The 27609-nt window shown below is 65.2% G+C and overlaps 1 protein-coding gene across 14 annotated transcripts in view; it reads left to right on the top strand.

Moving 5' to 3' along the window:
• The window catches only part of KCNQ2 (potassium voltage-gated channel subfamily Q member 2), a 52242-nt gene that overhangs the window by 17351 nt on the left and 7282 nt on the right, over window positions 1-27609 (top strand). The window contains exons 5-17 of one of the 14 annotated variants that reach the window (XM_082746441.1): window positions 89-214; window positions 4040-4150; window positions 4828-4923; window positions 7931-8025; window positions 9281-9310; window positions 12488-12556; window positions 15396-15425; window positions 19087-19179; window positions 19241-19294; window positions 22649-22875; window positions 23455-23563; window positions 23963-24094; window positions 26109-26216. In XM_082746441.1, the coding sequence (XP_082602567.1) occupies window positions 89-214; window positions 4040-4150; window positions 4828-4923; window positions 7931-8025; window positions 9281-9310; window positions 12488-12556; window positions 15396-15425; window positions 19087-19179; window positions 19241-19294; window positions 22649-22875; window positions 23455-23563; window positions 23963-24094; window positions 26109-26216 (1280 nt within the window). Of the gene's footprint in view, window positions 1-88; window positions 215-4039; window positions 4151-4827; window positions 4924-7930; window positions 8026-9280; window positions 9311-12487; window positions 12557-15395; window positions 15426-16542; window positions 16633-19086; window positions 19180-19240; window positions 19295-22648; window positions 22876-23454; window positions 23564-23962; window positions 24095-26108; window positions 26217-27609 lie in introns of those variants that run through there. The other 13 variants (XM_082746444.1, XM_082746438.1, XM_082746443.1 and 10 more) reach the window with 13 other exon arrangements.

The raw sequence follows: 27609 nt of genomic DNA, 5'->3' as shown, positions 1-27609 counted from the left end.
GGTGAGGGACCCTCGGTGCTGCTAGGGTTGGGCCAGGCCGGACGCTGCCTGCTGGGGTGGGCAGCCGTGACGGGGACCCTTCTTCCAGGAGCTGGTGACGGCTTGGTACATCGGTTTTCTGTGCCTCATCCTGGCCTCCTTCCTGGTTTACTTGGCGGAGAAGGGCGAGAACGATCACTTTGACACCTACGCCGATGCCCTGTGGTGGGGCCTGGTGAGTGCTGGCTGCTGGGTCCTCGCCCTGTGGTGGGGCCTGGTGAGTGCTGGCTGCTGGGTCCTCGTCCTGTGGTGGGGCCTGGTGAGTGCTGCTGCTGGGTCCTCGCCCTGTGGTGGGGCCTGGTGAGTGCTGGCTGCTGGGTCCTCGCCCTGTGGTGGGGCCTGGTGAGTGCTGGCTGCTGGGTCCTCGTCCTGCGGTGGGGCCTGGTGAGTGCTGCTGCTGGGTCCTCGCCCTGCGGTGGGGCCTGGTGAGTGCTGCTGCTGGGTCCTCGTCCTGCGGTGGGGCCTGGTGAGTGCTGCTGCTGGGTCCTCGCCCTGCGGTGGGGCCTGGTGAGTGCTGCTGCTGGGTCCTCGCCCTGCGGTGGGGCCTGGTGAGTGCTGCTGCTGGGTCCTCGCCCTGCGGTGGGGCCTGGTGAGTGCTGCTGCTGGGTCCTCGCCCTGCGGTGGGGCCTGGTGAGTGCTGGCTGCTGGGTCCTCGCCCTGTGGTGGGGCCTGGTGAGTGCTGCTGCTGGGTCCTCGTCCTGCGGTGGGGCCTGGTGAGTGCTGCTGCTGGGTCCTCGCCCTTCCCCCGGGGGTGCTCCCCAGGCCTGCTGGCTGCAGCCCTCCCCAGGAGGTGCCCCCCCCCCCCCCCCCCCCCCCCCCCCCCGCGCCCCCTGCCCCCACCCCAGGAGACAGGAGGACTCTCAGCAGGAGGTGCTTCCTGGCGCCACCTGCTGGCCAGTCAAAAGCAGGTGCCCCGACTGGGCGGCAGGGCGTGTGCATGGCTGGTGTCCGGGTGGGAGAGGCCACTGCTGTCCCCCCCAGACATCATGGTGCTCTTCGCCCCCATCGGTGTGCTGGCTTCTGGGGAGCCTGTGCCCGGCTCTGGCCAGTCACTGACCTTCCTTTTTCCTCGGCCCCCGGTGTATGAGAACTCTGAGCTGGAGGACAGGAGGGGCAGTAGGGGCAGGAGACTTCGAGAAATGGACACCGGGGCCCGTGGCTCTCCCGGGCTCCACCTTCCAGGCTGCCCCATCCAGGGGAGATCCGGAGCCATCGGCGCGGCCGCCCGACTCCCAGGTCCCTGGAGGGCCCTCTCCTGTCATCTGCTTCTTCCTGGGCCACCCTGGGTGGGGACGGCCCCGTGTCTGTGCCTGGTGGGGACAAGGCCGTGCCCTGTGGGCTTCATCCCCATTAGCTGGATGGAACTCAGCCTGGCCCCCACCCCGGCCCCTGTCCACAGAGGTCCCTGGCAGGGCGCAGGAGGGCCCCTCCTCCGCGGGGCTCTTCCCGAGGGAGCGGAGTGCTTGGCCTGGGGGCGCGTGGAGGGTCGCATGGGTCCGCTGTCTCCCAGGACTCCAGACCCCCTTCCACAGATGCTGGTTGTGTGGCCTCTAGCAGATAATTCAGATCTAACGGGGAAAAGGAATGTGCAGCCTTTCCTCACATTTCCGTGAGAATGCAATTCATCTGTAATTATTTTATTGATCGCCGGGAGCCCTGGAGTCTGTGTCCTCTGATCCAGCCGTGCGGGAAGCACGGGCCCGGGGCCAGTGGCTGGCGACGCAGCGCATCCTGCCCCCAGGCCCCGCTCTTGGGCCCGTCTTCCCATCTCTGAGAACCGAAACTCTTACTGAAGGGTTTTACCGAAGCCGCGTTTGCACATGTGCCCGCACGACGCACGCATATGTGCAGGTGTTGCCGTGAGTGTGCCTGGGGGCAGAGGCAGCAACTCCTGCGGCCTTTCTCGGGGGTTTACCTCCAGATCCCAAGTACCGTGCTTACACTGCCCTTTCCCGATGGAAGCTTCGTACCTTAGTGACCCACTCGGAGGACCTTAGCCTCACCGTTCTAGGGAGACGACGTCCTCTCTGAGTTGCCTTCCTTCGGCTCTGCAGGCCTGCAGGGCGGGGGGGCCGCACCTGCGTCCCTCCCACGCCCGCCCCGACACTCCCCTCGAGTCTCCCCTCACTCTGGAGGAGCAGGCCGGTGTCTCTGAGACCTCAGGTCGATGGGTGTCCCACTGCCACACACCCGGCTGCTGGGAGCCACTGAGGGCAGGCCTTTCCCTCTGGGCACTTTGGGGACCATCTCCCATGTGCTTCTGGACTGGGGGCCGCCGTGGGGGGGGTCCTCCTGTTCACCTGCTTTTGCCACCTGGACTCCCGAGCCAGTCTGCCCACCTCTGTCTGGGCCGGACGATACCTGCACCGACCTCAGGACCTTGGGATGTGTCTGTCTGGTTCTTCTGTCTCCTCGTGTGTTTGTCCAGCTCCTAGGAGACGTGCCCAGCTTTTTGTCTCAGCTTCATGTTAACTTCATTTTCAAAATTACTTTGTTTTATGGATGAGATTTCTTGTCTCTGTGAGAGGATCTTGATGTCTTTGAGGTCTTCTGTCCCCTGGAGGGCTTTCGGCAAGTCTTGGGTTCACCCATACGGATGCCTTTTCATGGAGCCTGTCCCCGTCTGTCCCTCCCCCTCTGGCCTGGCCCGTCCCCCTGCCGACCGACCCCCAGCTGGCCCGTCCCCCTGTCTGCCCATCCCCCGCCGGCCATCCCCCTCCGGCTCGTCCCCGGGCTGGTCTGTCCCTCACTCCTGCCCTGGAGTGGAGGAGGGGCTCGCTGGGGCTGGGGTCCAGAGGCCTCTCCTTTCTGCTGGGCTCTCTCACCCAGACGCCCGTCCTGTCTCCTGGCCCCGGGCCCCGTCCTCTGGTGTCTCCTCTCCACAACCTCAGCGGTCGCCCAGTGGAATTTTGGGGGAAATGGTGGTTTGAAGTGCCTTTTGTCTTTAAAATATGCATTTATACTGAAAACCTTGGTAATCCCGCGCTGAGTGACGTTTCGACCAGGGAGGTTTTAACGGTGAGAGCGGGTCCCCTTACGGCCCTTGCCCACTCCTGGCTGCCCCTTTCTCACTACCGGTCCCTTTCCAGAACTTTCTGCGCATGCCTGAATGGGGATGGTGTCCCTCTTCTCACTGTATGTGCGCAGGCCCCGAAGTCCCTGCCCGGGGGGCCATGATTCATCCAGTGCTGTTTTCTAGACTCCACGGTGGGCTTTAGGCGGGCTCCATGCCCCGGAGTCCGGGGGTCAGCCCCAGGGGCTGCAGGTGGGCGCTGAGGGATGCCCCGTCGGCAGAACAGGTGGGGGCCGCCTGGCTCTCACCCTGTGGGCAGCGGGCCTCCTGTGTGCCCGAGGGCCTTGTGCCTGGGCACAGTCCTCCCTGCCGCACACCAGGGAGCCGGCCCTGCCTCCTGTCCTGCTGGGGCAGCTCACGTGCTCCACACTTCTGAGGGGCCCTTCCTGAACTTTCGGCCTCCGCTTCTAAGTCACCTTCCCAAAGGCCCCATCGCACGAAGGTCCCGTCCTGTCCCTGTCCTCTGCCCCCTGGGGCTCCTGCTTGGCACCGTCCCTGTCCAGCTGCTGGTTCTTCCTGGGCTTGCTGACCGCTGCCCCCGCCGTGAGCCCAGAGCCGCCACCTGCCGCCCCCCACCCCCACGGGAAGCCGCTCGGCCTCCTTGCGGGGCGGCTCCTCTGGCTCTGGCAGGCGTGCAGCGGGAAGAGAGGCTCCTAGGGGCCCCACAGCCCGCCCTGGAATGGGGAGAAAGAGGAGGATCTGGAGAGTGTGCGGCTAGGGCAGGGACGCAGGGCGGCAGCATGGGCCCCGGCCTCACCGGGCCTCGTGTGGTTGACGTGGGAGCGGCGGCCTGTGTGCCCGTCCAGCGTGTCCTGAGGGCGGGCCTTTGTGTAAGACTCCTGGGGGCTGGGAAGAGTGTCCAGGTCAGGATTGTGGCCTCCACAGTGGTCCTGGCCGGGCCTGGCTGACTGACCATCCTTCCCACAGATCACCCTGACGACCATTGGTTACGGGGACAAGTACCCCCAGACCTGGAACGGGAGGCTCCTGGCCGCCACCTTCACCCTCATTGGCGTCTCCTTCTTCGCTCTTCCCGCGGTAAGTCCTGCTGCCCCTTCCTGCCTTTGGTGGGGGCCACGTGCAGGCCCAGGCTCCTGTCCACCTGGGGTCCACGGGACAGGGGCACAGCTCCCGGCAGGGTCCCCAGCACTGCGGGAGCTCAGGGCGGCAGGTCTGGTGCAAAGATCTGGTGCCCTTCGCCCTTTCAGGGCTGCCCTGGCCGGGGGCTGGTGGGAGCGCTCTGTCCTCGAGCTGTGGCCTCTGTCTGTCACTCTGGCCTCTCAGCCTTACAGGACTGGCCAGTAGGCCCCTGTGACCAAGAGCAGTGCTTTGCAGTGCACAGATCCCTGTCAAGTCTCTAGGCAACCTCACAGAGGGGACGAGCTCTCTGTTAACCGTTAGGCAGGACAGAGGGTGGCTGGCGGGGGACCCCGCTCTCCACTAGGAGCCTGGGCCTACTCCCCCTTCAGGGCCCACGGTCAGGAAGGAGGACGATCTCTGGGCCCAGGTGGGTTTCAGGGGCACATCGTCATGCACATGAAAGCCAGAGGTTTCCTTGACCCTAAGTTCAAGTGTTCTCCCCCAGCTTGGTCCCAGGTGGTTAGGGACGGAGGCGGTGGTGAGGCTGAGCCTGTGCGTCCCCCCAGTGTGTGTGGGCTGGGCTGGGAGTGGGTGCTGTGGCCCCGGGCACATGGTCTGACCCTGATGGTTCCCAGGGCATTCTGGGGTCTGGCTTTGCTCTGAAAGTTCAAGAGCAACATCGGCAGAAGCACTTTGAGAAGAGGCGGAACCCTGCAGCAGGCCTGATCCAGGTGAGTCCGTGCGCCCCCGGGTCTCCCCCACCCGGACCGGCCACAGCCCCTGCAGGAGCGTGGAAGTCAGGGCCACGTGCTGGGAACCGGTGCAGACGCCCAAGGCCTGTAGTCCTAACAACATGGGTGGTGGCTGTTGCCCTGCATGGGCCGCGGGCCTCTGGGGGCAGGTGCGCCGGCTCTCCCACGCTGCACAGAGACCCCACTCAGCGAACTGTGCAGCCTGTCCCACTGCTGGGGGCTCACATCCCCTTGGGGTCCAGCCCGGCTTCCTGAGTGGGACCCCCAAGCAGCAGGCTGCCCAAGGGGTCCCTCTCCAGAGCCGGGGAGCCGGTGGACATGGCCCCGTCTCCCGGGTCTTTCCTTTTTAAAGATGGGGACTGCCCGGGGGTATCTTACCTCTCAGTTCTCAGGAACTGGATCACAGCCTTCCATCAGCCAGGGCAGTGTGCCCGCAAGCAGCTGCTGGGGGCACGTGGTCTAGACGCCCTTGTCTATCACCCCTGGCCCTGGCCCCAGGACGTTCCTGGTATGGCTGCTGGCGTCGGGGAGGGAGGGGCAGCAGTGCCTCGTTCTGGAAGTGCGGTGGTTTGCGTTGGACTCTGATGGCCCCCAGAAGGGTCAGCTCAGGACTTTACCTGGACATTGTCTCAGGGCTGGAGTGGCCCCTGGACACATGGACATCGGTAGGTCACCAGTGGACAAATTTCAAAGGAGGAATGGCGTACGTTTGACGTAGAACTCACCTTCTGTTTCTTTACGTGGTTTAAAAGATGAGTGTGTGAGACCGCAGCCACAGAGCTGCATTTCTGGCTCACAGGGCATCAGATGTGACCTCTAACGGTGGCAGCATGGGGCGGGGGTGGCCAGGGGTGTGGGGAGCAGGGTCTGTGCATTGTTGCGGAAAAGTGGGCCTGCATTTAGACTAGACGACTGTGGGCATGAGACACCAACCTCATCCACAGGGGGACCATTCAGAAAACAGCTTGTATTAAAACTTCAGAAAAGGCCAAGAGAAAGGGAGTCCAAGTAAAACACCAGATGATGTAACACAGCCTAACTCCAGGGACGGCAGGGTGGGGGCGCTCAGAAGCTCGCGCAGCAGGAGGCCTGTCCACAACCACGTCACATGGACGTGGATGAGCTCTCCCAGGTGAAAAGCGGGGGGTGGGGGTGGGCAGAAAATATTTAAAATCTACCCAGCTGTATGCTGTCTGTTGGAGACTCAGCCCAGGCCCGGGGACAGTGACAGGCTGAACGTAGAAGAAAAGAGAGATTTTCCCCAGGAACCCTGACCTCCAGAGGGCCAGGGCGTGCACTGAGTCCGATCCTGTGACGGGAGTCAAAGGAGGTTGGGACGTGTTGACAGAAACCAGTCCACAAGGGACCCTGACAGTCACGTATGCACTGACACAGAACCCCAAGTGTATGCAGCAGAAACGGACAGAATTATAGGGCGACGTAGACGTTTGTGTGGTAAGAGCTGGAGACGTGGACGCCCCAGCTCTTCCTGGACGGAAGAGCCCGGGACGCGGAAGACCTGGGCCCGGGAGCCGGCTGGACCCGCAGATGCCCTGGGACAGCCCAGCGCGTTCCTGCTTGGAGCACAGGAACATTCCCCAGGACGGACCATTTCTGGGGCCGCAAAACAAGTCTCACACGATGGTAGTATCAACACCCAACAGGAAAGAACAGGCTCTTCCACAAATGACGCTGGGACGACCAAACATCCAATTTTAAAAGAATAATGTTTGACTCTTAGACTGAATTAACTGAAAATGGGTCAAAAACCAAATTATAAGAGCTAAAACTATGAAATTCTTCGAAGAAAACAGGAGTGAATTTCCATGGCTTTGGTTTCTTAGGATACCTAAAGCACAAGCAAAAGAGAAAAAAAAAAAGCACTTGGGATTTTTATCAAAATTAGAAAGTTTTGTGCTTCAAGGGACACTATAAAGAAAGCGTAGAGTTAACCCACAGAATGGGAGAAAATATTTGCACGTATTTCTGAGAAGAGTCTAGTATCTAGAACATAAGGAACTTCCACAACTCAGGAACGAAAAGACAAAGTAATTTGGAAATGAATTTGAGGAGACATTTCTCCCGACGAGAGCAGGGAAGGCTCCCCGTCATCTGTGGTCAGGGAAGCGCAAACCAGAGCCGAGGTGGGAAAACGGGAGAGGTGGGTGCGGAGAAACCGGAGCGGGGGAGCCTGGGCCCTCAGGGTGCACTGCCCGACCCGGCAGCGCCCCCATGTGCATACCCCAAAGACCTGGAAACCGGGGTTCCACCAAAATCTTCGCCAGGACATTTGCCGCGGTGCTCCTTGCAGTAGGACGACCCGCGCCTCCTGCGGAAGAACCAATTACGGCGTCTGCGAACGAGGGGACGTCACTCGAACCTGGAAAGAACGGGCGGGCCTTGCAAACGTCGTGATGAAAGCTGGTCCCCGAAGGCCGGGTGTGGTGTGGTCGTGCTGAGGGGACGTCGGGAACGGAGGGGGGACGCAGGTGGACGCCCCGGGCTGGCGGGCGCGGGGCTCCCCGGGGCCAGCGGTGACCAGCGGTGGTTGTGTGGCGGCCGTGGACGCACACCCGTTGACCCAAGTCGCACACCTTGAAATGGCGCATCTGTGTGTGTTTCACCGCGGTGAGGACTGAAAACCAGCGGGGGCGGGAGCTCTGGCCAGATGGGGACAGTCTGGGGCCCAGCAGCCAGGGCTGCACTCAGGCCCCTCTCCCTCACTGAGCGTCCGGGTCATGGCTCCCAGGAGGACCGAAGCGCGTGTCCCTGCTCCGCCCCTGGCCCAGGCTCCTGGGGTCACCCCTGTGTGCACCCAGCGTGAGGCCCGCCTGTGGGCTGGGAGCGCAGGAGTGACCGCCAGCGGCAGGTGAGGCGGGTCCCGGAAGGTTCTGCACAGGCGTGTGCGCCGGACACAGGGTCCCCGAGGCTGGCAGGGGCTGGGCACTCGGGGAGGCGTCTGACCTTCACCCCTTTCCCTCTGCAGTCGGCCTGGAGGTTCTACGCCACCAACCTGTCCCGCACAGACCTCCACTCCACGTGGCAGTATTACGAGCGCACGGTGACTGTGCCCATGTACAGGTACCCGCCGCCGCCGCCCCATCTGCTGCATCGCCTGGGGTTCATTTTGTTTGTTCTGAAACCCCATCTTTTGGTTGTTCATGATTTTCGTTAATTTTTCTTTTTTTTTTTTAAACAATGTGTGTACTTTTCAAGGAGTTCTGTGTGTGATTTATTCCGCAGCATTAATTTTGTTCTTTGTTTTATAGCTCGTGGTTCTCCCCTCCATCCGCCCCATTGCTTAGCTTCCTTGCTGTCGGTCGCGCTGTGTTGTGGGCATTGCGGAGACCGGCCCTCCCGAGAGCTTCTCGGGGTCCGCAGCCTGGCACCGAGCCCCGGCAGGGCCGGCCCCAGAGCCTGGGAAGTGGAAGGGTAACTGTGACCCTCTGCCTGTCCGCGAGGACCAGGGTTGCTGTGTTGAGGAAGGGCCCTATTGAGGCTCCAGGGCCAAGAGGGCCCTGCCCAGGGCAGCAGGGACGACCCCGTCACCCCCTGAACCCCCCGCCCCACAGAACAGAGCACACAGACCCCTGGCAGGTGCCCTCTGGTGGGAGCGGAGGGCCGGGAAGCCCTCACTGGGAGCCGTTGGTGCAGGCAGAGCCAGTGGCCCCCGAGGCCCCGGGGTTGCCAGCACGCAACTTTTCTCGAGGGTTAGGGTGGCAGCCCAGAAAGAGAGCGTGGCCCCCCAGGGTGTGTCTGTGCCAGGCTCTGGTGGAGAACAAGGTCTGAGGTGAAATGGCCCAGGGCCCTTGGGATATACCCCATCCGGCTTGCGTGTGGGGGCGGGGGGGCAAGCTGAGCCCTGGGGCTCCCCAGCCCGAGGGTGCCGCTTGCCTGCCCTAGAGGTCCCCCCCAGGGCCCTCACCGGAGGGTGGGCTGATGGCCAGCTGGGGTAGGGCTCTAGGCTGGGCAGCAACCCCTTGAGGACCCCAGGTTAGCGACGGCCAGACAGGGAGGGGCTGTCCCGTCCTGCCCCTGCCTCTCCCCTACAGAGACGCGTCACCAGGCCAGGGCGTGTGACCCCACCATTCCCCCGGGGACTTTCTGGAATATTCCACTTCCGGGCACACACCTTTCTGGGAGTGCCGCAGGCTCTGGCTTTCCCAGCGCCGCGTTCCAGCCCTCGGGCCTCAGCAGGGTGGACCTCGTGCTAATTTTCTTCGTTCTGTTGTCTCCCCCACTTTCCTTGACCATTTGGTTCATTTTCTTTTTCTTATCCCGTTCTTTTAAAATTTCCGTTCCTTCCCCTTTGTGTGTGTGTGAAAACACTTGAAAGCTCGCAAACTCAAACCTACGGGGCCTCCAGGTAGGAGATGCATGGGCCGGACAGCGTGTGTGGTGTGGTGGTTCTGTGTCTGGGGCTGGAACAGGGCTGCCCCGGAGCCCCCCTCCCCGGGTCCCCCGGTCTGCAGAGCGGGGCTGCCGGCCAGCACCCCTGCACCCGTGCCCCAGCCTGTGTTCCCCATGCCGGGCGCTGGCGCTGCCCTGCTCCTCCGTGGTCCCTGCCTAGAGCCCGGCTCCTTCTCTGACCTCCCCCGCCCCCGTCAGCTGCTTTCTTGGGCTGGAGCCGTCTGTCCTCCCTTGTCTTCTGCTCCTTGTCCTGCTTCCTGCCGCGTCTCCGGAGCCGTGTCCCTCCCCGCCCCTCCGGCCTCACCCGCAGGCCTCTCATGCAGGGCACTGAGCTGGTGGGGACGGGGGCTTCCTCCATTCCGGCCGGGGAGGGCACCCCGTTCCCAGCAGGCGGCTCGCCTCTGACGCTGCTTGGGCTCCCTCTCTAGACCTGGGAGGGCTGAGAGCCTGCGGTCCTTGTGTGCTGTCCCCGGTCACTCTGTCCACACCGGCGGGGGCGGGGGGGGGACGCAGAGGTCTCACTCCTCCCGCAGGGAGGAAAGGGGCTCACTTGCCCAGAGTGGGGGTGCTGAGCTCCTACAGGAAATCGTTCCCATGCACAGCACAGCCCCTCTGTAGGTCCTTCCCTGAGGGACGGGGACGGACAATGCGGGATGAGTGCGTCCGCACACAGGCCAGCAGAGCGAGGGTCCACAATCTCCCCGCGTAGCCCGAGCCTGGGCTCCCCGGGCAGAAGCTCTTGGCCTATGGTGCCCCGCGTGGGGGCTGTGTAGATCGCTCTCCCTCTTCCCAGATGGGCGTGGGGGGCGCGGCCCCCTGGGCGCTTCCTCCCCAGCACCTGCCGTTTACTGGCCGCTTGCCCCAGAGGCTCCGTGCAGAGGAGGAGGCGGGCGGGGGGCGGTGACCTCCCTGGGGCGCTGGCCCTGGGCTCCTCGGGCTCCAGGCTGCCCCAGCACTCGGGGGGACCCTGCTTGAGGCTCTTCCTAGCCGCCCTTGGCTCATCTTCTGCAGCCAGTCCCAGCCCCTCCCCACCTCGGCCTGGGTGACGAGAGCTGTCCCCTAGGAGCCCCTGCTCACTCCTGTGGGATGCCCCCTGACACGTCCCCTCCTCCCGTCGGCACGCTGCACCCTCGTCCTCCGTGACCGCCCTCCAGGTGATGGGGGCTGTGTGCGTGGCCCTCACGTGTGTGGTGTGTGCCCGCCCCTGCGGTGGCCCTGCCCGTCCATGTTCTGTCCCTGCTGCTGTGTGTCCAAGGCATGACATCCTATCTGCGTGCCCCCCTACTCGGACCCGTGTGTGTGTGTGTGTGTGTGTGTGTGTGTGTGCTGAACAGGGGGTGCTGTCCGCGGTCTCTGCTGCAGGCCCGTGGGTGGGTGGTTGAGGGGAGTGGAGAGGCTGGTTTTGTCCCCGTGTCCAGCTCTGGGGCCTCTGCTGGGCTGGTGATGTGAGCCAACCTGATTGCCCTCACCTCCTGCTCATTCTTGACCCGCTAGGACTGGGCTGGGCCTGGAGGAGCGGGGGGCAGGGGAGGGGAAGGCAAGTAGGAGGGAGAGGAGAGAGCTCACGGGGTGCCCCTAGGAGGAATCCGGCTTTCCTCCAGAGGGAGCTGAGCTAGGCCAGACCACAGTGACTGAGGGCAGGACCCACAGGGCAGAGTGGGGGGCACTGGCGTCAGGAAGCCGGGCTAGGAGGGGTGTGGAGGGGCTGGAGCAAAGCCAGACACTAGGAAGCTGGCATCCGAGCCATGGATTCAGGGGACCAGCAATCCTTTGACTCTGGGGGCACTGGGGAGCCTCCGAGTGATGTCCCACGAGGTCAGGGTGGGGTCCGGCCAGGCCTGTGGGCAGAGAGAGGAGGAGGCAGACACCTGCGGGCAGGGGAGGCTGAGCCCCCAGGGTAGAGGTGCTGTCCCCCCCCCCACACCAGGGAGAGGCTTAAGACACTGATGCTGGACGGAGGCCCCTTGGGCTGGGATGGGTCAGCCGTCCCCAGGGTCAAGGATAGATAGCACGGGGTTAGGGGCTGCGGCTGGGTGGCGGTCTTTGAGCGTGGTTTTAAAGGACTGCTTGGAATTCCAAAGCTGAGGGCAGAGTGGGGGGGGTCATGGCAGGGTGGGGGTCACAGCCGAGTGGGGTTGTCAGAGCAGAGTGGGGGGTCACAGAGGGTGGGGGTCACAGCGGGGTGGGGAGCTCACAGAGTGTGACGGGGCGTCAGCCGGGTGGGGGCTGCATCCGGAGGGGGAGATCAGGGCCGGGGTCTAGTCGGACAAGGGGTGTTTGCTCAAAATGAGATGACAAGTGTCTGGAGGGCAGGCAGTAGTGAGGCCTGAGTCCGACGGAGGCTGGGTGAGGGACAGAACTAGCCCCAGATGTCGGGAGCAGGCTGGAGTCCCCCTGAGGGGCCCTAGTCCTGTGGCTGGAGGTGGGGACAGCTGGGGGTCCCCCAGGAACCGCCCAGGGTTTGCATGTCCCCGGCCTTGGTGTCAAGGAGAGGAATTAATTACCTTCTTGACTTCTGGCTGGAGCTGCCCAGGGGCCGCTGTGGGGCTGCAGGCCTGGGTGGGGGCCGGTGGAGAGTCCGTCCTGGGTGGGTGTGGCCTGGCCTGGGAAGGGGCGTGGAGCCGGGCGGGGCTTGCCAAGGATGCAGGGGCTTTTCCTCCAGCCGCCCAGGCAACTCATCACACCAGGAGCCGAAAGCCCTTTCCTAGGACCCTGGCCCCGGCCCTGACTTCCGCAGAGGGCGTTGCTTTGCAGGAAAGGGTGCTGTACTGCCCCTTGGAGGTGTTCAGGGATTGGAGAGGGAGAGGGGAGGGTAGAAGGGCCCCCCAGCCTGTCTTCCGGGACCTCTGGCCCCCTTCCCCGTTCCCCATGGGCAGTCCGGGGGCGGTGCATGCTGGTGTGCTCACCTCAGGGCCTTGGCCCCCCTGAGAGGCGCAGCCCAGAGCGTGCAGATGGCCTCCAGCGGCTCGGTGGCCAGGGAGCTCTCCCCTCCCCCTGCCTGGGCCAGGCCGCACCCCTGGCCCCAGCATCACCACCGCAGGTGCCTGTGTGTGATGTGGATGCTGGCGAGAGCCGGGTGGGGGTCCCCCAGGCTCTGGCAGGCAGGACCTCACTGAGTCTCTTCTCGCCGCAGACTCATCCCGCCCCTGAACCAGCTGGAGCTTCTGCGGAACCTTAAGAGCAAATCCGGGCTCACCTTCAGGTCAGCAGAGGGGCTCTGGGCTGGGCGCCGTCCTGCGAGGAGACCCCGGTCAGGGGCCGGCAGCTACCGGCTGCCCTGGGGTCTGGAGAGCCTGGTGTCTTTCCGGTTCTGCCAACACGGTGGAGGTTCCCGTCCCCAGAGGGTTGCTGTTTTGGGGGTGAGCACGGGCGGTGGAGAGCCTGCCCCGCATCTCCCCAGAGCAGTGGCCAGTCACACCCACTCTGGTGCCTGCTGGTTCCTTGTGATCGTGAACTCTGGAACTCGAGCGTGGGGAGCACAGAGCCGGCTGTGTGGGGGAGGGGGACCCAGCAGGAGAGTGGACAGAGAGATGGCCGCCGGGGGCCCCATGCCAAGGGCTGCCCCCAGTGGCTTGCCGCCTCTGAAGAGGTGCCGTGGGAGGTGAGCAAGGACCCACTTGCCCCCCCGAGGTACGTCCACCCTGCAAGCTGGACACGAAACCTTCCTTGGAAAAGTCTTTGCGGACGTTACTAAGGAAAGGGGGTCAACATGAGATCCTTCTGGGTCGGCACCGGCCCTAAGTCCAGCTACGACTGTCCGTAGAGGAGGCAGAGATGCGGGTGCTGCGGCCCAAGCCCAGGACGCCTGGGCACCAGCAGCTGGGGGAGGCAGGAACCAGAGCGCGGCACCCTGCCGTGTAAGCGCCTGTGCTCTGGCGTCTGGCCAGCGGGTGCAGCTCTTGCTCCTGGGACCGAGGGGCGGCTGCGACAGTCCCGCGGTGCGGAACTGAGTGCTCTTGGGGACACGGCCACTCCTGTCAGACAGGGGCAGACAGCGAGGGGGACCTTGGGACAGCGTGGGCCAGAAAGCAGACCTAGGATGTGCCCGGCTTCTAAGCTGGTGTGGAAAATGTCGTCTGGTTTCCCCTCTGCTTATGGAAAGCGGGCAGAGAAGGGGAATTCAAAGAACTGAGCGGAGAAGCCAGCGCGGGAAGACTTGGTGCCTTGGCCGGTCCAGGCCACAGGGACTCTAAGTTAGGGACACAGCGGGTGGGCTGGGGGGACGCTTGCTCTGGAAAGGGGCCACGGGCCCGGCTGGGCGGCCGTGCTGGAAAGTTCCATGGGTGGTCGGGGTTCGGGTTCGGGTTAGGGTTAGGGGAGTAGAATTGGTCACCCGGAGGAGATGCTGAGACCCTCCTGCATGGGGCGTCGGTCCGGGGTGTGTGTGGAGGCATGTATACGGCCCACGGAGCCTCAGAAATGTCATTCCCGGCCGGCAGGGACGGAGACCGACCACGGCGGGAAGGCAGGGCAGGCTGGGGGCCTGCAGGCTGGGAAGAGGCTGATGGAGCCTCACCCACGTGGGGCTGGGCCTGGGTCCCGGGGCTCCTGGGGTGACTAAGGCATTTATCCCCAAGTGGGGTTTCCCGTTGGGTCTCAGACTTTGGGTAGCGGTGACCTTTATTCCTCCCAACTCCTCCCCATTTGGACGGTATGCCTGCCCTGTTGTGTTTTGGGAGCAGGTCACTGGCCTTCTAGAGATGACAGGTCCCCCGCTGGGGAGGACTTTTACCCCAGGAAGGATCCCACCCAGAGTCTCACTCACACCGGGGTCAGGTGACCGGGACGCTGGGATTCTGGACTCTGAGCTGCCGAGTTCTCATTGACATTTGGACATAGGGCTGGCTGGTGCTGTCCTGGGTTAAGACTTTGGGGGATTGGGATGTAAGGGGGCACAGACTAGTGAGTTGAAGGGTGGCCCAGAAGGTATGTCCACGCACTGGAACCGTGAATGGGACCTGACCTGGGGAAAGGGAAGGTTTGCAGGTGGAGTTCAGGACCCTGAGACGAGGTCCTCCTGGATTAGGGTGGCCCTAGGTCCAGCGGCCCCTGTCCTGAAAAGACAGACACAAGAGAGAAGCCATGTGACAAGGAGGCAGAGACCCCAAACGACAAGCGCTTGGGAGCGCCTGGGCCGCAGGGGCTGGGAGAGGCAGGGGGACTCCAGCCCTGGGGGCAGGGAGGGCGTTGCTGCTGACCAACACCCGATTTCTGACTTCCGGCCTCCAGACTGAGAGAGGAATTGCCTTGCTTGAAGCCACCGGATTTGTGGTCCCAGAAGATGTGCAGGGATGCCCTGGGCTGGGCTGAGGGCATCCAGGGCAGCTCTTGGTGGCTGGGCTCAGGGCGGCTGCGGGATGGGGCAGTGCAGGGCTGGGGTTCCCGTGGAGGCCTTTGCACGCCGTGTCCCTGGACGTCATGGGAAAGGGAGCCCAGGAGGTTGGGGCCAGTCCTCAGGGACCGCAGCCCTACGCAGGAAGTCTGGGCGCACCCTCCTGCCTCCTCGGTCACACGGAGCTCTGCCAGCAGCATCAGAGACCACATGCTCTGTGAAGGTTTCCAACAGGCGCCGAAGAGCCTGGTGTCGTCCCAGGGATCGGCCGAGCAGGGTCCCAGCGCCACCCTCCCGCTGCTGTCATGATGAATGTCAGGCACCATCAGGCCAAGGGCAGGATGGGCAGAGCGTGGGCCCGGGGCCGTGACCCTCCGACCCGAAGGAGGACCAGAGCGGCCGCCTGTCCTGAATGGGGACCGTGGAAGCCGGATGTCGCTCGTGTTCCCGTCTCCACTCGCTTCCTCCGGGACCTAACGCTGGTGGTTCTCACTAAAACCCGGGGCTGTCACCACTTCCAGAACTCCCTGTCTCCTGCAGGACTGCTTCCTCGGGCGCTCCGGGGGCTCTCGGGGTGGGTGGGCCTCAGGTGGGGGCCGGGTGGGGCCGTGGACCGTGGTGGGTGCCACGGGAGGTCCACTGGGCCCTCTGTGTGGTGGGGTCTACGTGGCGGGCCAACTGCTCACCATCTTGTCGCTTCTATTTAAAGGAAGGAGCCTCAGCCGGAGCCGTCTCCCAGGTCAGTGCCTGCCTGTCCCCTGCTGCCCCGGGCTCGCGGCTGTGCCGGGTGCCGGTCCCTCCGTGTCTGCTCACTGCGTGTCAGCAGGGGCCCTGTGCGTGCCCACGTGTGGAACTGTGTGTCTGGACACTGCTGGCCGCCCTGGGCCCTTTAATCACTTCGCCTGTGCTCAGTGCCCTTGTCCTGCGGCTCCAGGGTGGACAGGGAGGGACTGCTGCCCCCCGTCCCACCCACCCCGGGGCCCTAAGGCAGGAGGGTGTCCGCGAACGCCCCCACTCTGGCCCCGTGTCCCACCTCTCCGGTGGAGACAGACGCCCCTGCTCTATGAGTGCTGCTTGTCTAGCCTCTGCAGCTGGGTTAGCTGTCGAGCTGATTAGGGACCAGGCCACGCAGGGACTGCGCGGGGCCGTCCCCGCGGTGAAGGGTGGACAGCTATCTGCCCCTGGCCCGTGTTCAAGGGAAACTCCCGGCTAGTTCATGACTTTCAAGCCTGAGGGAGCCCAGCCTGCGTGTGTGTCACTGTGCTGAGTCCTCTGAGCCTGGGGTCCCCCCGGCACCCTGTCTGCAGGCCGCAGCCTGAGTCTAGTCCCCCGACCCCGAGCCAGAGTCCCGCTGCCTTCCATCCTTATGGACCGTCGGTGACTCAGCTGTCCCCTGTTTGTGGAGCTGGAGTCAGGCTGAGCCCTGCCCTCCCCCGTCCCCCGAGTGCCCCCGGGGGGACGGAGCCTGTGTCTGGAATCACAAGGAGGGGCCCCCAACCGGCCAGAGGATCAACGGGGACCAGCCCTCACAGCGGCTCAGAAAGCTGCGGGGTCCAGGCTGCTCTCCCCGGCATGGAGAGCGCCGTGCTCGCCGTCAGGGTGGAGGGGAAGGCATGCCGAGCTCGGCCTGGCGTGTGGGGGGTCCTGGGGCTGTCCCTTCCCCCTTCCTCGGGCCCCCGGTGCGTCCGCGCCACACCCTGAGCCCGGGGGAGGCGGGCCCATGGCTCTGCCCCGTCCCCCCGAGGCCCCCCGGCCTGGTGCGGCTTCTCGTGGCCCCCACGGCCCTTGTCTCAGCCTCTCTCTCTCTCTCTCTCCTGCCCTCCCCCCAATTCGGACACTCTTGCCTGCCCCCCAAGTGCCTTTAACCTTGTCACTGCCCTTCTCGGTCCTTTCACGTCCGTCTGTCTTTGGGGAGGAGGTGGCTGACCCTGAAGGCAGGACTCAAGGTGAGGACACGCGGGAGCCCCCCCGGGGCTCTGCGGCACGTTCCGTGGCTCCCCCCACCCCCCCGCTTTCCGCACACGCTCCTCTGTCTCCTCCCTGTGTGTCCGTGTGTCCCTGCCTGCCCGTGACCCAGCGGCTTCCCCAAGGGCCAGCCTGGCCCGGCCCTCCTCCTGGCGGACGCTGGGCTGAGACCCCACGAGGCACCCTTGTCAGCTGGGTGAGGGCGGGTGGCGTTCCTGTCCCCTCCCCGGGGCAGCCGCAGACCCCCTTGCCAGCAGCCGGTGCGTAGCAGGGAGGCAGGAAATTGTTCTGTCACCGGGGCCATGAGAGGCTGGGCCTGTCCCAGAGCTGCCGGGCAGGGGTCCCTGCTCTGGGAAGTGCTTACGGGGTGTGCCCCTGCCTCCGGTGTGTGGTGCTGGGCGGTCGTGGCCAGGTTGTGGCCAGGCCGCCGCCTGCCGCCTGCACGCCAGGATCCCACTGCCGCTGACCGGTCTGGGCAGGCGGATGGGGCGGGCACGGAGACCCTTGCCAGCTGCCGCGAGGCGCCCTCCTGGTCTGGGGTCCTGACGGGCATGCGCCCCGGCCGTGGGGGGTCCTCGGCTCCACAGGACCCGCTGTGGCTGTGCTGGTGTCAGGCCGAGGCCGCCTGGATCAGGTCAAGGGGTGGGGTGGGCGGCAGGCTGCAGGGTCTCGGGCTGCGCTGCTCTGGGCGTGTCTGGGACCTGCCCTCTGCCCTCTGACCCACCCTGTTTCTCACTGCCCACCCCCGTGCCTGGAGGAGACCCTGTCCTCCAGCTGCTTTGCCCCCTTGTCCGTGTGGGTCCCCCCTCGTCGGCGGCAGCCGCGTGCCGTGTCTGAGTGCCCGTCCGTTCAGTCTGGTCTTGGTGAGTGTCTGTGGGCGCCTCTTCCTCCCACGTGGACCCCAGGCCCCCGGTCTTGCCTGCCCGCCACTCCCGGGACTCTGCCGTCGGCTTCTGTGGGCAGGAAGACCCCAGCGCCAGGCTGGGGTCCAGACACAGGGCCTGAGCCTCGCGCCTTGGAGCCCATGGGGCCATGCTCAGGGAGGGCCGTGGGCTCTGGCAGCCCAGGAGCCACTGGCCACATGGGGCTGTGTCAGTTTCATTAAGTGCCGTGAGCCAGGCCCCAGGCTGTCGGGCCTCGGAACGCCGTGGGTCATGCGTCTAGGCCCCGTGTCTGTGCAGGGAGTTTTGAAGGCAGCAAAGCTGGCTGGGGTTTGCTCACAGCTGGGGCCTTTCTAAGGTGTTGGAGGCAGAGACCATCCCCTGTTGTCCTCTTTCCCTGGACAGAGCCTCCAGGTGCTGGGGGTGGGGGCCGCGTGCTGGCCTGCGGAGCCCTGGGAGGGGCGGGCGCGAGGGTCCCGTCTCCGGCTGTGGTGGGACTGTGGCTGACGGGAGGTGTGCCTTGGGAGAGAGCATTTGCCCCAAATGTGAGGGGTTTCTACGAGCAGCCAGGGCTGCTGGGCAGTGGAGAGCATGGGCCTGGGGTACTGAGTCACATGGACGCTTGTCCCCAGGTGAGCCCATTTGCTGATATGGCTGGACCCTAGGTCCCTCCCGGGAGGACCCCACAAAGAGGCAGTGCCCCTGGAGGGGACGGTAGCTTGTGGGGGGACCGTGGCCCTCACAGCCCCTGGGCCACACACAGTTTTCTGAGGAGCCTGACCTCACCCTGTGGGATTAGCAGAGTGTGTCCTTACCCTGAGGTCCTATTGGACACAGGCAGGCGCCACCAGCATTTACTTGTGTGGATGCTGGGCCCGGAGGCCCGGGGCTGGTTTCTGAGAGTGGTGGTCGGCGTGTCTGGTTCCTTGGCCCCACAGGGTGAGGGCGGCCATCTGAGCAGCAGCCGTGGTGGGGGATGGAGGGAGACCCCAGGAAAGCAGAAGGTCCTGGTGTGTGGTTTTCAGTTTTGCTTAGAAATGTGCCTGAGCTCATGCAGAGACGGCTCTAGGGCCTTCTGGGTCGGCTTTTGGGGAGCAGGGAGTGTGGACCCAGGTGGGGCTTTGCCCAAAGAGCTGCCAGCGGTCCGGGCTGGCCCAGGGCTTCGGCACAGAGCCCCCGGGGAACCGATGTCGGCAGTCCACTTAGATCCAGGGTCCCCAAGGCTGCCTTCCCGAGCTTCCCTCCAGGGTAAACTGAGGCCACTTCCGGCTGGCAGGGCCTGGCGAAGCCTTGGTGACTGGTTTGTGACACCAGACTGCACGTTCTTCCTCTAAAATGTGTGCTTTCCGGAATCCTGTCCAGCTAGAACCAGCCTTTTGCAAAGTCTTGCCCATGTATTATTTTTTCGTTGGCATGAATATAGCAAAAAATAATACATCTTTAAAAAGACATGGCCCAAAACTCTAACTCTGGAAGGAAAAGGTATTTTTGGAGGAAAAAAAAACAGGATTTTTTTTTTTTTCTCCAAAAATAGGGCACTGTTTTCTTTTCCAGGCCGGCGGGAGACTTTCTGTGCGGCCCCCTCACGGCCGCTGCTTGGACGCGGGCGCGGTGGGCGGACCCCAAGCCCAGAGCCGCGGCCGCAGGGTGGGCCCGTGCGTCCTGTCCGCCCGCGCGCCAGGACTAACTGTGCTCTCCTCGTTTGCAGTAAAGGCAGACCGTGCAGAGAGTCCCTGTGTGGATGCTGCCCCGGACACACTAGGTACCGCGGGGCGAGCCGCGCGCACTGACCGCCTGCTGCACGGCTCCCCACCCCCCTCCCGCGCCAGACACTCTGCTTACTAGAGGTTCTAGATGAGCGAGGGCGAGGCCGGCGCCCCCTGCCCCGCCCCCCCCCCCCCCCAGCCACGATTCTGATTGGCAGCGCGGCCTCCGCGGCCCTGGCCGCCGCAGAGCGCCAGGCCCCCTCCCCCGCCCCCGTGATTCCAAACCGCCTCCCGCCGACGGTGGCGGCCGCACCAACATACTTCTCTCCCCGAGCCAAACGATGCCCTGCTCCGAGCAGGCGGGGGGCCGGCAGGGGCTCGGACGCCCAGATCGGGCGTCCGTGGCCTCTGGGGCCCTCATCGCTCTCTGGTGAGCCCCTTCGCTGGGGATCGCCGATCTAGCACCTCTACTACGCACCCGAGGACGGCCACTCCGAACCGGCCGCCCCACCTGCGGGAGGCAGCTCCATCCCGTGTGTGCCGGGCTCCCCGGACACGCCACAGAGCCGGAGACCCTCGGCTCCCCGCCCCCCCACAGGCCTGGTTTAGGGTGGACTGGACACGGGACGGGGGAAAATCCGCCCCCACCCCAGCCCTCTGCACCGTGGGCCCCTTGTCCGCATCTCCACTCTCTGTCCACTGTCTGCTGTCGGGTGTGTGGAAGCGTCTGTCCTCTTGCTTGCTCTGGGTCCCCCCAGCCCGTCTCCCTCCTGCCTGCCTCCCTCCCTGAGCAGTGCAGCGTGTGGGCAGCTGTGCCCGCCGCCCCCCCTCACCCCTGCATGCCCCGGAAGCAGTGGTGGAGCGGCGGGCGGGGGTGGGGCTGTCGGCAGGCCCAGGGGCCCAGGCGGCGGCATGCTTGTCCACCTGCATCTGCATGCTCCTGAGTCTCCCCCGGACAGGGGCTCGGAGGCCTGCCTTCCCCTGCCTGTCCACCTTGCTTGTGTGCTCCCGGAGGTAGGCACTTGGGGAAGACTTGCAGCCCCAGGAGCGGAGATCTGTCCTGCCCCGGGCGAAGCTGCCCTGCTTGTACAGAGCTTGTGGGGCCACCGGCTGGTCCCTCGGGTCGGGGCTGTGGTCACGCTGCTTGGGGACCAGAAGGGCCGGCGGGGCCCACAGCCAGTCCAGGAGCCCAGGCCAAGCTCAGCCTTGCTGTGTGCCAGTCCCACGAATGTCACTGCATCCGTCGCACTTTCCCTGGGCATCCGTGGTCCAGTGGTCCGGTGAGGGCAGGGCCGTTCCTGTGGATGCCGGCTGCCCCTTCCCTGCTGAGCCAGGCCCTGGCTGTGCAGACCCGGGTGTGGCAGATGGCAGGCGGGGCCTCCCCTTGCCCCGTCCCTGCTCAGCTGGCCCCGGGCCTTAGAATCCCGCTACGGGGTGGCAGGCGGGGGAGGAAAGCCTGGGGCTTGGCTTACCCCCGGACCCTCCCGAACGTTCTCCTTGGTCCTGTGTGAACGCCAAAGGGTGGATGCCGGAAAGTGCCCTTCCGCACACACGGTGGTCTCGCCGAGTGCTCTTCCCCAAGCAGGCGGCCAGAACCCCATGCTTCGTGTTCGTTTGCTTCTGTCCTTGGCCTCTGAGGTTAGGGCAGCCTTGCCTTGACGCCTGCGGGGACAGGAGCTGTGTGTGCCCCTGGGAGGGGGGCAGCTCTAGTGGGCAGGGCACCCGCCGGCTGAGCTAGGCAAGGCCATCCGCAAGGTGGCCTCCTCCGGCCAAGTGCCCCTCCCCAGCCCGGGCATTCCAGCCGCTGTGACAGCAAGGCCTTCCTGTGGCTCCGTCCTCGGGCAGCTGTGTGGGTCCAGCTGCTGGGGGCTAGGCGAGGCTATTGCTTCTTATGGTCTCCCCGGACTAGATGTTGGTCTCCACTGGGAAGGAGAAGGTCATCTGTGCCGAGGGCCCCGGGGCACCTGGATTTGGGCTGCCCTCGGCTCCTGTCTGCCCATTCTTGGCCTCGTGCTGGGCACATCTGTTCCAAGCTTGGGGCCAGTGAGCTGGGCCAGCGGAAGCCCACCCCACTCCTGAGTGCGACGCACACCGAGGCCGACTGCCGGCCCTTGGGGGCTCCTTTCCACCTTTTCTCGCTACCCCACGAGGCCTTCGGTCCGGCCGACAGATGATCTCGGCTGCCCGGGGCGGGCGGCAGGGACTACAGTGTCCAGACTGGACAGACCAGGCCGCTGGCCGCTTCTCCATGGCCCACTCACATCTGCGCCGTCCGAGGGGCCTGTCTTGGCTGTGGGTCCTGCTTGGGGCCGCTGGAGGCGGCTGACCTGGGGGAGCCACAGCGGGGTCTGGCGAGGTCTGAGGGGTCAGCACGTGATGGCAGCTTCCCAGTGAGAGGAGAGACCCCGGGCAGCTTGTCCCATACCCCGGGGCAGCGCAGGGCCTGCCTCAGAGGCTGTCTCAGGAAGTTCTGCGGCTCCTGCCTGTGGCTGGGTGAGAGCAGGTCTGCAGGTCACAAGAGCCTTGCTTGTGGACAGTGGAAACTGGCCAGTGGCCCCCAGGTCCCTGGGCCTGACCAGCTCCCGGACCATCGTGACCCCCTCCTGCCTCCTGGCTGTGGCCCAGAGGGTGCCAGACTTCACAGTTTCCAAGAGATACAGGCCCGGGGGTGGGCGCCTGGGGACCCCGGCAGGGCTGCGGCTGGCCAGCCAGCGCTGCTCCCTGCCCCCACTGTGGCCTCGGACCAGAGGTCTGTTCCTGCGAGGCGGCTGGCAGAGGGAGCCTGTCTACTCTGTGTCTCTGGTGGTGTGGGACTGCGGTCCCCAGACACCTCCTGTGTGTGGGTGTGGGGCCTGTGTTGGCCCTGGGGCAAGAGGGCTGGACAGGTCTGCCCTGCAGAGTTGACAAGGAACAGTTGCCCCCTCCGTGATTCCCAGGCTCCCGCTCCTGGCCCAGACCCTTCCTCCGGGTGATTCCTGGGGCTTGGCCTCCAGACCCTGGGGCAGGCGGCAGGGGAAGAGGCTGCCGCGGGCAGGGATGGGGCGTGGAGGGGCGGGCAGGGGAACCACTGGCGGGACCCACAGAAGGTGTGCAGGGAGAAGCCGTACCTGCACGGCGTTTGAGGCACGTTGTTGGAGAGGGAGACCGGACAGGACCGTGTGGAGAGGACCCTGGCACCTTCCCGTAACACCGAAAGTGATTTAAGTGTCCGCCGACCCCTCCCCAGCCAGGCCGAGTCCCTGAGTGGCCCTCGGAGCGCCCACCCCCTGCGCTCCTTGTGTCCCCGCCACCACCCCCTCCACGTGTAGGCGTCCGCGGTGAACGGACAGTGGGGTGTGCGCGTTCCTTCCAGAGTGACTTCTCTTGCTGTCTTTCTGTGTTGTCCGCCCACCTGTCGGCCCTCGTGGGAGCAGTCAGAAGGTCAGTTTGAAAGACCGTGTCTTCTCCAGCCCCCGAGGTGTGGCTGCCAAGGGCAAGGGGTCCCCTCAGGCCCCGACCGTCCGGCGGTCTCCCAGCGCCGACCAGAGTCTGGAGGACAGCCCGAGCAAGGTGCCGAAGAGCTGGAGCTTTGGGGACCGCAGCCGGGCGAGGCAGGCCTTCCGGATTAAGGGCGCGGCGTCCCGGCAGAACTCGGAAGGTGGGTCAGGCCGCGGGCTTCCCGCGGTCCAGCTGCCCCCCGCCGGGCACCTTCGGGGCCCTGTAGCCTCTTTGAGTAGCAGCTTCCCTTTCCCTTTCTTCTTTTTGAGGTGAAGTCACGTAACATGAAAGCGGCCGCTTTCAAGCGAGCAGCTCCGCGGCCGTGAGCACATTCACAGCCCAGCCCAGATCACCTCTCTCGTTCTAGGGGTTTCCATGCCCAGAGGAGACCCGTGCCCGCCAGCAGTCCCTCCCACCCCTGGCCACTGCCAGTCTGTTCTGGACATTTCCCACATGTGGAACCACATGCTGTGTGCACCTGCTTCCAGGTGTTTCCACGCCGGGCCACCGTCAGGCTTCACGCCGGTTTCTGGCGGGCTGATGCTCCGTTGTTTCCTGCGGCCGGAGCCATGGGTCTGCCCGTCCGTCCACTTTTCAGCCATCACGTGGGCCTCTCTTGGGGCCTCGGCGGGACAGAGGGTGGGCCTCCAGAGCGCAGGGTGCTGCTCCCGGGGCTTCGTCCCTGACGTCGGTCCCCTGGCGCAGCTCAGCCCCTCATGGGCCGTGTCCTTCCACCCAGAAGCGAGCCTCCCCGGGGAAGACATCGCAGAAGACATTAAGAGCTGCAACTGCGAGTTTGTGACGGAAGATCTGACCCCGGGCCTCAAAGTCAGCATCCGGGCCGTGTGGTGAGGCACCCAGTGTCCAGGGCAAGGGGCCTCCCTGCGGAGTCCAGGAGGGGTGCGGTCTCTGTCCCTGGGCTCTGGGTCCTTTGGGAGCTGGTGATGGCTCCCGCGCACCCGCCCCTGTCAGAGCTGTCCCCTGCAGACCCCGGGGCGAGGGTCTGTCTGCACCCTGCATACCCCGGGGCGAGGGTCTGTCTGCACCCTGCATACCCCGGGGCGAGGGTCTGTCTGCACCCCGGGCCTGGGCGTGGCCTGTGGATCTGGCAGGTGGGTGGGGCCGGATCACCGTGGCAGGTGGGTGGGGCCGGATCACCGTGGCAGCGCAGCCGGTGGATGTTCTGGGAGACGCTGGGAGGGCCCAGGGCAGGCGTCGGCCCAGGGCTCACGGCCGTGCTCCCCCAGTGTGATGCGGTTCCTGGTGTCCAAGCGCAAGTTCAAAGAGAGCCTGCGGCCGTACGACGTGATGGACGTGATTGAGCAGTACTCGGCCGGCCACCTGGACATGCTGTCCCGCATCAAAAACCTGCAGTCCAGGCAAGACAGCACCCCTCCTGCCTGGCCCTGGGGTCCGTCTGGGCCAAAGCCAGTGTGGCCCCAGTGGAGTGGCGTCTCTCAGGGGCCAGTATGGGGTGAGGTGTAGCGTGGGGGTGCAGAGGGGGGACACGGTGGTCAGCGCTGCCTGCTGCCACCCCCAGCCCCGTGCCGGCCCTGTGCGGGCGTCCTGCTGTGTCCTCGTGTGGTCTGTGTGACGATTTGTGTCGCCTCCCCCTCCCGCCCCCGCTGTGGGGGGTGAGCGTGCATGTGTGGGTGCCCTCACGCTGCCCGTGCGCACAGGCGTCGTGTGACCGCACACGCGTGTGCACATGCGCATTGTGTGACCACACACACGTGAGCGCACGTCTCCAGGCATCTGGTCGCCCGCACGGGAGCGTGTGTGCACACGCATGTGTGTGTGCGTGCCGGGCGCACACGTGCGTGCACATGTCCTGCATGCGTGTGTGTGTGCATGTGCCTCTGCGTGTGTCGTGTCACGTGTGCATGTGTGTGTGCACACGCGCGTGCGTGTGTGTTGGGGATGAGGATGCAGGGTCCCTAGCCCTGTCGGGAAGCAAGGGTGCCCCATGGAGCAGAAAGACTCGTCCACGCCCTGGCCTCGCACGGGGCTCCCCCTCCCCTGGCAGGAAGCAGGGCTGCGGCATGGCGGGGCGCAGTGCTCTGCTCACAGGCAGCCGTGCGCGCGCGAGGCCGCTGGCTCACTCTGGGCTTCCCTGCACGCGCACGCCAGCACACAGATAGCTACGCATATGCACGTGGACACACGCAGGGCACAGGCGCACACGGGTGCACCCCCACGGGCACACACGTATGGATACCCTTGCACGCGGACTGACACACACGTGTATGCACGGACACACAGACACACATGCACACACAGCCACTCTCAGCCTTGTGCGCACATACATGCACTCACTACCTCCATGACACACAAGTACCCCAAGTACACACGTGCGCACAGCTGTGCACCCCCGCCACATTTAAGCAAGCCTGTGTGAGGACATGTGTGTGCAGGGTCTGGGAGGAGCCCACGGGACTGTTGTTGGGTCCCTCCTGAAGTGGGTCCCACGGTTCTGCCAACGTTCCCTCCCCGGCCCGGGTCCCTTAAACTGGGCTGCTGTAGGTTGTCTGCCCCCGGGATCCCGGGCCCTGGCGGGAGAAGGTCCGGCCAGTCGAGGGGCAGTCGTAAGTCCATCCAGCTCCCCAGCCCACGGCGGGACGGAAGTCTTCCTTCTGGGGAGGCCCGTGAACGCCTGCTGTGGGGGACGTCTCCAGTCCTGCAGCGGAGTGCCCGGCAGGGGTCCCTCCGCACCCGCAGCTGCTCTGTGGGGCGGGGAGCCGGCGGGGCGGTGACCCCTTCTTCCACACGGGCTACGGCCAGGACACCCATCACTTACCATCCCCCCCAGAGCACCAGCTAGACCCGTGCTGTGTGTGTGGACAGATGTGTGTGCGGTTGCGCGTGTGCAATCTGTGGAATGTGTGTGAGCGAGTATGCCTGCGAGTGTTCGAGGACAGTGCAGATCCGTGTGTGTGCTCACGTGGGAGTGTGCACACACATGTGTGAGAGCAGGGCAGGGTCTTGGCCGCCGGGCCTGGCCCCGCATCTCGGGGAGGCTGGTTTGGCGCACCAGGCTCTTCTGTCCTCGACTTCCCTTTCTGTCTGGAAAAGCCACACAGACGGGCCCTGGGAGCCAGGATGTCCCCGTCGCCGGCAGAGCCGCACGGCTATCCACGGCCGGCGTCCTCGGGCCCGTGTGCTGGCGGCGGTGGCTCCTGTGCACGCCCCGGCCGGCCCGGGCGGGCTGGGCTAAGCTGTGAGGCCGCGGCTCCCCAGTCCTAGGCGAAGCTGGGCCCGGGAGAGATCGGGCGCCGCCCTGGCCAGGCGAGCGTGGTGGTCCCTGCGCCGCGTGCGGGGCGTCCCTCCGCCGATTCCCCTTCCGTGCTCCTCACGATGCGTTTGCTGGTGTCTCTTTTCTTGTTCGCTCGCCAGGATAGATATGATTGTGGGCCCCCCACCCCCTTCAACTCCCCGGCACAAGAAGTACCCCACCAAAGGACCCACGGCCCCTCCGAGAGAGTCACCCCAGTACTCACCTAGGTCAGGACGCCAACCCTCCCCGCCTTGTCTCTGTGGAATGGCCAGCCCCCTTCGCCCCAGGCCACATGACGGCAGCGCCTGTCCTGCACCTCCCCGTGAAGCAGCGCTAGGGGAAGGTGGTGCCCCCGGGGTCCCGGAGGGGGGGCGGGCCAGGGTGCCCTGGAGCTGTTCCTCTTGGTAGGCTCTGGAGAAGCTTGCCACGGGAGCTCCTTTCCATGAACATTCTGCGTGGCGTCTGCCTGGGGGACGCTTCCGGGCCAGAAGCAAAGGGGTGCCCCCACGAGGATCCAGTGTGTTCAGAGCTGTGGGCCTCGGTGGCTAGTGGCGACTTTCCCAGCCCGTCTGGGGCTCTCCCCTGATGCCCTCCCCTCAGGCTGACCTGGGCTGCTCCATAGATCTGAGTAGGTCCTGTTGCTTCTCTTGCCTTGAAACTCCGTGAAGAATAAGTGGGAATGTCCTGCCAGGCGTGCAGCACTGGGTGAGGCTCCCAGGGAAAGCCCGAGACCTTGGAGCTTTATTTCCGACCATCAGAATTAGCATCATCGAAGCTGGCCCTGGCTCACGGGCAGAGAGGAAGGCCAGGGCACGGTTAGGTGGTGAGCTAGCAGAAGTTTCTGTAGTGAAGTTCAAGCTCCAGGGCCTTCTGCCTCCCTGGGACGGTTCAGAGGACCGCTGTGACCTATGCCCCCGGAGCGGGTCTGGTCACCTGGGGGAGAGCAGAGCCCCCGGGGGCAGGGAGGAGGGCAGAGGGGCCCGAGGGCATCCCGGAGACCAGCAGGGACGCTGGCCAAGCTGGCTGGTGGAGGGACTGTGTGTTTGCCCCGCCCTCCCCGTGTGCCGGGACTTCCACCCGTGAGGCTGAGGGTCGGCACGCGGGTCGACTCCACCCGGTGGCTCTTCCGTGAGAAGGGAGTCCCTGGGGGAGGGGGCAGGCCTGAGCCAGGGCAGCGCAGACACCCGTGTTGCAGCCTGGACACCCAGGACCACCCTCGTGCGCTGCTCGGGGGGCGGCGGCTGAATCCTGAGGCCAGGAGCTGGAAAGGTCCTGTGGCTCTCAGGGCCCCCCAGGCCTCTGGACCACTGCAGCCAGAGGACACACAGGGTCACCCAGAGAAGGCGCCGGAAGGACGGCGTGTGCACATGGGGTTAACCTCACTCCTCTGCCTGAGGCCAGGGGAGGGATGGCCCGGGCCCCCTGGACGTCCCTTTCCAGACCCGCCCCCGTGGCAGCTCCAGGCTCCCCACGGGACCAGCCAGGCAGGCGGCCCGTCATGTGGCAGGGGTGAAGGCGCTGAGCACCGGTGCCTGTGCAGACACCCGGAAACACCAGAGAGCGCTTCCCCGCCCGCTCCCTCCCGGGTCTGCTTGGAGTCTGAGGCCCGCCCCCTCGCTC

This window comes from Mustela nivalis (assembly GCF_964662115.1).
Source record: "Mustela nivalis genome assembly, chromosome: 8".
In the NCBI taxonomy this organism is placed as follows: domain Eukaryota; kingdom Metazoa; phylum Chordata; class Mammalia; order Carnivora; family Mustelidae; genus Mustela; species Mustela nivalis.
The sequence above is the reverse complement of the archived record's forward strand: the minus strand, read 5'-3'. Positions and strand labels throughout refer to the sequence as shown.